General features: G+C 44.0%; 1 protein-coding gene across 4 annotated transcripts; it reads right to left on the bottom strand.

Annotated features, from left to right (window-relative positions):
• Positions 1 to 2,871: 2,871 nt before the first annotated feature.
• Positions 2,872 to 11,936, bottom strand: NAAA (N-acylethanolamine acid amidase). Of its 4 annotated transcripts, none has more exons than XM_056490994.1 (11): positions 11,497 to 11,936; positions 11,241 to 11,405; positions 9,658 to 9,784; positions 8,807 to 8,897; positions 6,995 to 7,071; positions 6,366 to 6,538; positions 5,979 to 6,041; positions 5,370 to 5,436; positions 4,864 to 4,892; positions 3,918 to 4,013; positions 2,872 to 3,608 (listed from the first exon to the last, which is right to left on the bottom strand). In XM_056490994.1, exons 1-10 carry the CDS (start codon positions 11,919 to 11,921, stop codon positions 3,938 to 3,940), a joined length of 1,293 nt encoding a protein of 430 aa, XP_056346969.1. In that variant the 5' UTR covers positions 11,922 to 11,936; the 3' UTR covers positions 2,872 to 3,608; positions 3,918 to 3,937. The 4 variants fall into 4 exon arrangements, with proteins under 4 accessions (XP_056346969.1, XP_056346970.1, XP_056346973.1 ...); XM_056490995.1 differs by having other exon boundaries at positions 2,872 to 3,180; XM_056490998.1 differs by having other exon boundaries at positions 6,995 to 7,068.
• Positions 11,937 to 12,191: the final 255 nt, after the last annotated feature.

Genomic DNA, 12,191 nt, shown 5'->3' with positions numbered 1-12,191 from the left:
CTGACAGTTCTATAGACATTCCACCAATGGAAGGAACAGGTGAGCAGAATATGGAAGGCAACAGGACGTAACAGACTAGAAAGTTGACTAAGGAAAAACCTAAGAGACATGTCAAAGGAAACAAATTTTAAGTTCTGCTAAAAAAAAAAACAAACACCACCAAGAATTTAAGAGCCACAGATGAATTTAAAAACAATCAAATACTTCTCCCAAGGATAAAAATGCTAGCTGGCACTAGGGAAAGTGATGATCCTACCTTGCCTCTGGGAGTAGATACCTATGCACGGCCCATGTGCACGTGAGACCCAGCACCACTTGTAGCTGCAAACAAGATGGTGAAGTGTGCTTTATTTCCAACACACTTCCACAGTTACTGCAGTGCCAGAAAGGGGAGTTAGAGATAGAAAACTCCCAAATGCAGTTTTATACACCTTGGCATACAAAAAGGATGTTTCACCTCAAACTTTAAGCTATTTCTGAACACAAAATCCTGTTGCAAAGAATTAAAAAGAAAAATGCAACTTACCTTGCCAAGTCCTAATTCATGGATTTGTAGAGATAAACACAAGTGAAGCTCTCCACTTGATAAATTTTGATTGTATTCTGTACCCAAATGATCAATGATTTCTGGTGCTATTTGTTTAGTTATGGATGCAATATCTCCTCCTCAGAATCCGGATAATAAAGCAAGGTGTTCCCTTGGGCAGGCAGCATGACAGGCCATGTCTCTGTGCACGTGCAAGCCAGAAATGGTGCAGACACTTTATTTACTGCCCAGTTATGGACAGCCTTAAGAATCCTCTACCATGTGATGCTTAATAAAGGCTACAGATCTCAACTGGATTAGGATTACTCAGGGGATTATGAATGAGAAACACAGTGTGTTGGCCTCTCTCATCCTAGGAGTCAGCTCTTACACACTTTTAAGCTGCCCTCTGCTAAATGCTACCTTCTGGAGGAAAAATAATTCAAGGTTTTACCCCTTATTTGTGTCAGGCTGAAAAAGTGTTTGGGGCTTTGTAGCTAGGCAATCTCTAGTGCAGAAAGCAAGGGATGTGGAAAAAGCAAGGATAATTTACCTCATTTTATTACTTCACAATTCCAGGGCTTAAGAAAGCAGGAAAATCACTGTTCTTTCCAGTCTTTAAAAAGTGTATACACAAAGCAGAGAAAAATCTCAGAGAGAAATATGATCAGCAAGCTATTCAAACAACTATAAATGAGCTTCCTTTTTAAAGAAAGTGATGTTGATAAAGTCATAGAATACAAGACTAGAGAAATACCTTCAGGATGTTTTGGTCCAATATTTCTTGGCAAAAATTCTCACAAAACATCCAAACTTATTGAAACAAACCAATCACTACTACATTTTAATGCTTCCAGCATTAATATGGTTTTATTTCAAGTATTAACAATAGCATCTCTGCATTTTTATCAAATTTCTGTTCTTATCACAAGTACCTTAGATACTCACAGGTTAAATTACTTAAGTTGTAAGATATATTACTTACCAGTTCATCAGTATTTTGATTTTTAGCTTGTCATTGAACTAAGACCAGGAATTTATGTATCCTTTGGTTAGTGGAAAAGCATTCAACATGGCAGAAAAACTTTACTTTATTGGCAGTCAGCATTTTGGAGTGTTGGTTACCACAGAAAATGCAAGGCTTTCAAGAAAGTAATTTATGAGGGGGAAGAAAAAACCAGCTACATTCCTCACTTGTTTAAACCTCATAACCCCAAACAGCTGCCAAGCCACAAACACAGCAGTGGAATCAAATGGTTTCCTGAATATTCATAGGTACTAGCAACTTACACATTCCAGAATGATTGTACACATTGAAACAAACACATTTGGCCAAATTGATGTACCAGAGCATCTGGGCACACCCCTGCCAGAGGATAATCAGCCTAATGCTGCAGAGGTCAGGATGACCACACAGATCCACACCTGTAAGGATCCTGTAGCTGTGGGTGGCTGTTATTTAAAGAAAACCTGGTGGGATCACAAATCACTGCCCACTCTAAATTAAAACAATGACATCCTGGACTTTCAAAGATAGTGATCATTTTAAAATTTTTCTCCAGGAACTCCTCTTCAAATTTCTCACCTGGCTGCTGTACACAGCTGTCTAAACTGGGTCAAGGCAAAGCTTGCAGCACTTTTATCCAGGCAGGAGGAGAGGATGCAGGTAAGTAGGTTATGAGACTCAGCACAAGGAGATAAAGGGCCCTCAGCTCCAGAAGGTGCTCTCAGAGCAGCTTGCATAACCAGTGCACACACACCACAGCCAGCACAGCAGGGTCTGCAAGTGGTGCTGTCACCTTCTCACAGGTGACATTTTATCCACTGAGGAAGGGCACTCAGCTTCACTTGGAGGTACCCACTGTCCTTGACTCTTCATAACCCTCAGTATTTCTGCAGTTCACCTAAGTGTATAAACTCAATATACAGTCACAGCACAACCTGACAAAAACCCCACTGCTCTGCACTGTAAAACAAGATGTTAGCTTTTCTGCAGGTAACTTGATCTGAATGCACAAAAACAAATACAACTGTTTTTAACCTCACTGCTACCCAGCACAACCTCCTCTCATCTTCCAAGGAGAAAAGTGCATTACCACAGTTCCTGAAACAGCTCCTGATTTCTGATAAATAAAACACATGCTGCTGACTGCTGAACCTGCCCCTCCCAGGCCAAGGATCAACAACTCCTCACAGATGAGGGAAAAGGATCATGACATAGAAGTAACCTCACAAGCTCTCATACATCAAGCTATCAGCTGAATATTTTTAGTGAATTATTTAAAGAATTATTTATTATAATAAATTATTATTAATTCAAATGAATAATAGACCTACAGGCTATGTAAATTACAAAATGTATTTATTAGTCAGCACAGAAGTACAATGTAGTTGCACAACTCTTACCAAAAATAATACAAGCCATTTTTACCCATCAACATCTACTAGAGCCACAATGTAATTACAAGAAAATTCAAACTTCCATTACAGATCATTAACAGGATCACCTGCAACACCTCAAAGAGTTAACAAATCACTGGTTCCTGAGTGGTTCACATCATTCATGAGCCAAAGCCACTGCATTACTCCCAGGAGTGACTTTAAAAGCATGTGTTAGTCTTGCACAGCTTCAGCTTCTCACTCTGTGTGTTGAACTAGAAAAATAGGCAAAAGAGCACAGGTTTGTCCAGAGTTAAGTGAAAAACAAGTTTCACACAATCTCTAGAAAGAATTACTCTTGTTAAAACCAGATCTGACAGAATTGCTGTAAATATAATAGTAATAATATTTTTAAAAACAACTCTTAAAACTGGAATACAGCTTCTTGTGCTCTTGTCAAGGCCATGCAGCCAGTTTCTTGGCATAGGAATTCTCATCTCTGAAGCTGTCCTGTGAGGCACCTTGTAAGCTCAAGAACTTGGACTTATTCTGCACATTCACAGGACAAAGCCCCCAGAAGATGCTGCTCACATGCAGTCAGTGGTAAGCAGCCATTAGCAACAGAGCTTGATTTTTCTTGGTGTTAAGTGTACCATCCCTTCCTGTTGGGATCCCTCTGGCAGGGCTTCCTGTTATCATCCACCTGGAGACAAGCAAGTGCCATAGTGAGGAGTGGTAAAAAGAGCCACAGCATTCCCAGAGGGAACCTCTACTTTTAGATTGCAACATCCATCCCTTCCTCTCAGATCAAAACTCTAAGATGATCACCAGGAGTCTCCCATGGAGAGTCAGTATTTAGCTCCCTCCAAAACAACACGGGAAGGTGTTTACCCAAGGGCAATAAACAAGCACAAACAGGAATTCAGACTGGGTCACCAGAGTGGCACTGCAGAGCTTTGTCCCTCAGTGACTCTGCAGCTGCAATGGCTGTGTAAGCACAGGTGCCACTTACCCTCTGCCACTTGCTCCTCTTCACTCCTCCCCTCTCATCCACGTCTGGTAGCGATCCGGGAGCGCAGCACTCATGACCGTGGTGTACACTGTGTTACTGCCAGGCAAAGAGCAGCTGTGAGTGACATCCCAAAGGCAGCAAGGGCCACTGAGCTACCTAGCAAAGCAGGACAAGCTTTTGTGCAAACAAATACTCTGCTTAGGTGCAGAAGGACTAGGAAAAGAGACTGATCAAATTAAAGACTGTTGGCACTAATTTCTAGTGTTCTTCCCCCCACACAGCACAAGAGAGGAACAGCATTAAACAATTGGTACTGTATCTGTGTCACAGATGACAGGAACCTTTTCCTTTCCCCATTTCCTCACAGGTAGAGGAAGCCATTGCCAAGCTCCAATGACAATGACTGATGCAGAGAATATACCCAGCTCCACGTAAAAGTAAACCATAACATGATAACCTGCAAAAGTGCAATTTCTGGAAAAGCACAGAAGAATGGTGTACTGAAATACACCTTTTGGAAACCCAGTAAATGGTATCTAAAAGCTTTATCCCACTTACTTTATTACACATAATCAGAGCTATATCAGAACATGCAGAAAAAGCTACTGTCAGTGTTAACACCAACCCAAAAGTGCCAGAAGCAGGCAAAGGAATCAGTGTGACATCCAGCTGCTCCTCCAAAGCAATCATTTGTTCACTACTCCAAAGCAATTTCCCATTACCAGACTGAGCCCAAACAAGTGCAGTTCTATAACTGAAGTGATAGATCCAAAATGAACTGTGTGGTGGAAGTGAAAATAGAGGGTCATGAACACAAACCAAAATCTAAGCTGGGAAGCAAGACTCAGACACGTAAGGAAGATCCTAAGGAAGTTTGTGCTGTACTTTCAAGTGGCCTGAGGCACAGCAGGAGGCACAGATCAACGTCTCTCAATCTAATACTTACTTGTTCAAGACTGGCTTCACTGACAACACCTGTACACAAAGTTGCAAGAGTCATCATTAGGGTAGGAAAAGAGAGAAATAAATGGCTATTTAGAAACAGCAGTAGGATGAAGTTATGAAAGAATAAAAGTCAAGGACTTTTCCCCTCTTTTAAACATCAGACCATTTTACAGAAGTACTTTCAAAAAAGCCCTCTGAAACATTCCAATTCCCAGAGCTCACCATGTGTAACAATAAGTGTGTCTGTGCTTGAAATAAGGTGATCACCAAGGTGATGGGATTCACCTCCTGCACTTTCCACCTGAAGTGGTCAGCTGTTACAAGACACCTAGATAGGAGTCCAGAAGCATTCTGAACACATTTCAGTCTGCAACCCCCCTAGAGACAGCTGTGCAGTAAACCTTGTTCCCCACAATAAAGCACAGCTTTTACAACCCTGATAAAAGAACACTTCTGCTTCCTCAAAGGACTCGAAGAGAAACTCACAAGGCAGAATTTGAGAAATACCTTAAAGAGTGTATCAAAGTTGATATTGTGCTGTCCAGTAGCATTGAGAGCTTTGATGGCTGCAGTTCTGTGGGAAAGCAACACTCTATCAATTCAACACACTTGTCTGTTCCAAAGGCTACAAAGCACCAACACAAACATGACTATGAAATGTCTGCTTTGGTCTAAAATAATCATAAGTTGTGTGACTGGATCTCATCTCAGTGTTAAAGTTCCTGTTACTACTCCATTGAGTACATAACAAGAAGGAACCTGCCAGTCCCTTTTTGCACACTACACAGCCTAAAAATCACATGTAAGGACCTTACTAGTGCCATCCAATACTTTGGCACTGGCAATTTAAGTCATTTACCTTCTACTAAATTTTGCTTTCTGAGCAAGTTTTTGGCCTATGCATGATCTTTGCAATTTCTCATTATTTATGCTAATTACTGTCTCACACCCTTTCCTCTGGCATCTGTGAATATTGCTCCACTCTGTATGTATTCCCTTGAGAGTGGCATTACAGGGACTGAATGAGCTGCCTGCTCAAGGAGAAAACACCTGCCCACACCTCCAGCCACTTTGAAAATCCATGTTCTCTCCCCACAGAGCTTCCAGTCAATTCACCTGCGATCATCACAAGGGGGAGGGGTAGTCCAATGGTCATAGTTTGTCTCCACACGAAACCACCTGTGAGAAGCATACAAGCCAACAAAAAGTGAATCAGTAGATAATGCATCAGGCCCAACAATCAGTATCCCTATATTGCCAAAAGGAAAAAAGCTCCCTCAACAGGCAACTCCCTCTCCTTGCTGCAAGCCCAAGGGCTCCATGCTGGAAGATGTAACAGCCTTTACCATCAACTATGGGACACAGAAACGGGGTAAGTGAGCTCTCATCTCCTGCTGTAACCACAACCAAGAGGTGCCCCTGATCTCTCAAGGAAGTGCCACTAAGGCAATCACTCAGAAGAGAGTGTGAGAAGCAAAAAGAAAGGAGCTTTTTCCTACTTACTCTCCACCTAAGGGATTGAGGGGCCAGAGGTCTGCTGGCCCTCTTCTATTCCTCGTGATGACCATGCCTTCTTTGGGTGAGACACCTCCCACAATATAGTAAACTTCAGCAATGATGGGAATGCTAGCCAGTCTGAGAACAGCAGACTGGAAGTCCTCAGCTTCACTCAGGGTCTAACACAAAAAGGAGATGATAGTGAGGTTGAGCACAAAAACAAGCACTGGGACATCCTCAAAAGAACAAAGGTCCAGCATGCGGAAAATGGTAATTGACTCTGAAGTGCTAGTTGAAAATATTATCAATACAACAATATAAATAGTATAAAATAACCCCTGGCACAGGGATTCACCATCTAGGAGCACAGCTGTCATAACTGGTTACAAGTTGCATCTAGCTGAAACACTCCCTAGGAAGGAAGTCTTGGCACAGCTACTCCAGGACCTTTGGCACTGGAGGTTGCCCTCCAGAATGGCCTCATTACTGAACACAGGGTCCACACCTAGTTTGTCCTGAGAAATCCACTTGCTTATCACGTTGCTAAGCCTTCTGTGCCACTGATTCTAATTTGCTAATGTTTGAGGACAAACGTGACAGGACTGTGAAATGTAAGAACAAATCGGTGCACTTACATCTCGCACAAGCCAGCTGACAGGGTAATTCCTATTGAGGAAAGCAGCTATAGCATTTTCCCACCAGCTACCACCTTCTGGGGAGAAAAGAAAATTACTATACTTGGAATTTATATACAGTGAGACAGGGTAGGTGTCAATCAGCACAAAGTATCAACCTTTAGGAGAGAAAGGCCAACAAGGAGCACAACCTTCAGGTGAAACATATACAGACAACATAATTCCAACTGACAGTCAGCCACAGCAGCTGGACTAACACCCCTGCTTTCCAGAAAGCATCTCAGACCTGTCATGACAGGAGTGATAATAATCACCTCATTACTCATCTTACTGAAATATTAAAGCAGGACTAATTCCACAGAAATAACAAAACAGCTAAAAAAGAGGTAGCAATAGCATTTGTGTTACTGAGAAAAATAAGCAAAGCGCAAAAACCAGAAGGCCAAGTTTGTTACTATTTAAACACTCCCACCTTGCAAAGTACAAAAAAAAAAAAAAAATCTGTCTGCTTGTCACATGATAGACCCTGATTTAGTTATCCTGCTTCCCAGGTGTAGGTCACATGCTTATTTCCATCAATCTGTAGTTCAGTTGGAATGAACCGAAAACAGCTTTCACTTGAGATAAACCAGCATCAGTAGCAGCAGCCCATGGACAGGACTGCAACACATGTGGAGTGAACAGAGGATGTGGAGAGACACAGGACTTTGGTATACAAGATTTCCTCCATCAGGCCTTTCAACAGACTCAATAAACACTTAACACTTGCCTTTAAGCTGGACTAAAAGCAGTTTGCCCCAATAAATGGAGACCAGGGCATTCCAGTTTTGAAAGGATTAAATAACTACTCTGGAATCAGAAGCAGTATGCATATAAACTATGGAAAGAATTTAGAGAATCCAACAAGGCAGCATCAACAAAACAAAGAGGAAGAAAGAGGTGCAAGTGCTCCATAGCAGAATCCCTACTCAGAGATAACATACTGATGCAACACATACAGTGAATATTGTTTGCATAGCTAAAGAGTTGAAGAACAGAATGTTCAAAGTGAAAAAGAAAAATGCTTATCACCATCACAAGGGGAAAAAAGAAAACATTTTAGATGTTGGTTCTGAGAATAAGTTATTGCCAGTTCTAAAAGTCACCTAATAAAGAACACAGTACCAGCTTCTTTAAAGAAATAAAAGGGAAAGAGGAGACAACTTCCCAAGCTTTGAGTTGGATGTAACTTGTGAAACTGAAGCCCTGAGGAACAAGGGAGGCAGTGACCTTTCCATGCCTTCCTCACTGCTACAAATTTTAGTTCTCAGTCGTCACATCTCTCCACTCTACTCCACTCCTGATCTTGCTCAACAGCCTTTCCAATGTCTCCAGGCATTCCCCCAAGCCCTGCTGCCTTTGCCCTAGATTTTCCCCTCCTCTCTTTCCAGCTGCCTTATGAGGCCAGACAACCATGGAATACAGCAGCACCAGCAAAGGAGCCCCTTCTGTGCTGTCCAAACTGCATCTTGTTACCTCAGCCCCATCTCTGCCACCTCCAATGGCATCTCTTCACCACACCACATCTGTTACAGCCTCCCCAAGCCTTCCCCATCCTTTGATGCCTTCAGCTCAGCTGAAACAAACTGCTGACGAACACCTTCTCCTACACAGCAGCCAAAACCAGGCACATATGTTTTCACTCCCCGAGGGCAAGGCAAGGCATTTCACTTCAGATCCTTCCTGGAAACCTCATTGTTCCCTCTGAGAGAAAAAGGCCAGGGCAGGCAACAGTCAACAAAAACAACACACAGTATCTGCTGTGGCATTTACCTCGTTCATTTCCAGAGATGGTGAACTTGTGAGGACTCTGCCCAGTCCATAAGCCCACATAACCAAGAAATGTGGTGCCTTGGTACGCAACCTGAAACCAGGAAGGAGAGCAGTTGAGCATTCCAGAACAGAACACAGTTGGAACCTGCAGTCTGTACTTCTTTTTAGAGCTTTCATATCTATATTACTATAGCACACTGTAGCCTTCAGTTACAGTAAAACATGCCAAGTAAATTATGAAGGGACTCTGAGGCCTCAAACTCACAGCATTTCAGTTGTTTGTCATCACTAACAGCAACAAGACTTTCACTCAGGTTAAACTGCCAAGAAACAAACAGCAACTTTTCCATTTACAAAATGGACTAATGAACATTGAAAAAAAAATAAATCCGACTCACAAAACTGTGAGTCTAACAACTAGCAACTAATTGGTTTTTGGAAATCTTTATCTAAAACCACACATATTGGTCACAGAAATTCACAATGTCTAAAGAAAAAAAGCCTTAGAATTGGTTCCTACCAAAAGTGATATCTTTGCCATATTCCCTAATATTGATTTACTGTTTTAGCATCTTGACATTTCCTTCTTCCAGCATATCTTAGAAATAGTATCTTCAACACTAGATTAAGCTGCTCTGCTTTTTCCAGTCCATCACCATGAAGCGGATGCCCGGAAAGGAAAGAAAAGCAGCATTCATCCCACACTCCTGTAGCATAACTGTGCTGCTCTGACAATCCAGTATATTTGGGATGGGAACCCCATTCCTACATTAAACCCCCCATCTCAGCAGCTATAGGGCTGTCCCACTCTTCACAGATCACCACCCAGCCACGCCAGCCCTGGGCCATACCTGCCCACCCTTAAGAAACTGCACATCCACTGTGATCTTGCTCAGTATATCGACAAAAGCGTAATCCAGGTTCCGGCCGTGGTAAATGTTCCCTTTGTCATCCTGAGCCACAATGCTGGTACAGAACCTGCAAACACAACAGGGCAGGGCACGACTGAGGGCACAGCTCTGGCACTGCTTGGAGAATTCTACATGCAGGAGCTCAAACTTGCACTAGTAACTGAGCTGATGCTCTGCTAAGTGCTTTATTAATGGTACTGTGCAACGAGGAGTGCAGTACCACACCACAGCAGGGCAGAAATTACACGGCAAGCAGGAAGCAGCACTTGCACTTGGGAAAAGCAATTATTTCATTTCCCTTTTCTAAGTCCTAATGAAAAGCTGACATCCAAAAGCGTCCATCAAGTATCGCACTTTCTCCATTTAATTCTGATTATTTCATTTCATTTGGACTCTTGATAATTTTAATCATGAGTAGATAAGTTCAAATTAAGCCCCATCAATGAAACTGAAAACCATTGGTTTAGGTATCAGCCATTTCAATAACAGGCAACTCTCTAGAACAGGAAGAGTGCTCAAGTCCTTGTGTAACAAGTTCAGTTTCATTAAAACAGGTTTTAAGGTAGAGTATATTGCATTAGCAGGGAATTAACTTATTTCATCTGTAGTTTTGAGTTGGTCATTTCAGTGATGCATACCTCTGCCTGTTAAAAATAGAAAGATAAAAAGTTCTTCACTTAAGTCGGCTACTCCCAGATGATGGGGATTTTCTAGTATCCAAGCTGAGAAACTCAGTTGCAGGGGCCTCACCAGGGCAAAGTATGGCAAGTATCCTCTGTGAAACACTAAACCAGCCAGCACTTAAATGTATCATATTCGCTATTAGTCCGTACTAAAAAAAGACTATAAACTGAGTACTACACATTATGAAAAAAAAAAAAAAAATCCAAATGCAAACAAGGGGCCACATGCCTCGATATTTTCTAAAATGCCTCCCCAGAAGCAACACCAAGTGTTGATTATTCTCCTGCACCACGTTTCTAGGGCAAAAAGAGACAATGAAACTGAATATTTTTTCAGTGAGATTTTGTTTGCTGCCATAAATATCCTACCGTCATTTTGCACTGTTCAGATCAGGAATTATCTTATGCAGTCATTGTGAACTTTCATCCAGAAAGCAGTAACTTCCTCTCAGACAAATGAGAAAGCAACTAATTATTCTAGCCTCCTTTTTGGCAATTTTTAAGTAACAGGGAACACTACATCATCTTCAAACATAAATGATCTCTGCTTTTGGATGGGCATACCTCACCAGCAAAAATGATTTCTGGATTTTAATACGTTTATATACGTGTACACGCACAAAACCATGACGGATAGATGCTACTCGTGCTTGCCAGTAGAAAACATAACTGTTTCTCGTTCCATTCAGCATTCCATCTGCCAAAAGAGAGTGAGACCTCCCGGCTGAACACATGAAGTGTTTTCAGAACCAGGAGTGCAGGTCGCCCACCACGTGCCTTCTGCGCCGACCTAAGCTCTACACCCAGCTGTAGGACACCGTGTAAGTACCCCCCACTTACGCGGTGGATTCATAGGCGAAGTTCAGCAGGATTCCATCTCCCAGATCTACTCCCAGCGCTTTGCACATGCCCGCAATCTCTCCCGCGAAGGGCTGCGGCATGAAAACCTCCAGCTGGGCGGCTATGGGCTGGATGACCTGGTGAACCCATTTCGGCACCCTCTCGCTGCAAGGCACAGCGGGGGTTAGCGGGGAGCGGGCCGGCGGTCACCCCGGGCTGCACAGCCCTGCCCCGCCGGCCCGCTCCCCGCACGCACTCGATGATCCGGCGGACAGCGGCGCGCAGGAAGGCGGGCTCGAAGTGCCGCAGCACGGGCAGCCAGCGCTGCTCGGCCGGGCTGTCCAGGCTGACATTGCAGCGCAGCGGGGCCGCCGCCCCCGCCGCCCCGCACAGCAGCGCCAGCAGCGCCCACGGCCCGCAGCCCATGGCGCACGGTGCAGCGGCGGCGGCGCCCCGGGCCAGCCCGTCCTTCCCGGGGCCAGCCCTCCTTCCCCGCGCCGCCGGGCCCGCCCCGGGGCGGCACCGCCCGCCCGCTGCGGCCCGCACGCTGGGGCACAGCACCGCAGCAGCAGGTACGCGGTACGGGAGCGGCCACTGCCCCGGCAATCTGCTGCTGCCCGACAGCTCCGCTTCCACAACAAGGGCGCAGGGGACACAGCACGCTGGCACAGCTGGCAGCATGCTGCCTGACAGCAAGGCTGAAAACAAGGGAGAAAGGGGAGCAGGACTACACACTTGTCCTCAACCGCCAGGGCAAAACATTCGCACCCCCTCTCAGTGTCAGAGGTTATTTGTTTCTGGACACATGCACAAGAAGGGAAACTGCTCAGCTGATCGGCAGAAAAAACCCACCAGTACAACTGTGGTTTACAGATTGCATTTCCTTCTCCTCCCCCTAGCTTTGGCTCCAGCCCCTGTTCACACTCCATCCCCGCAGCACTCCAGCTCCCA

The sequence above is a fragment of the Oenanthe melanoleuca genome, chromosome 4 (genome assembly GCF_029582105.1).
Source record: "Oenanthe melanoleuca isolate GR-GAL-2019-014 chromosome 4, OMel1.0, whole genome shotgun sequence".
NCBI classification, from domain to species: Eukaryota; Metazoa; Chordata; class Aves; order Passeriformes; family Muscicapidae; genus Oenanthe; species Oenanthe melanoleuca.
The sequence above is the reverse complement of the archived record's forward strand: the minus strand, read 5'-3'. Positions and strand labels throughout refer to the sequence as shown.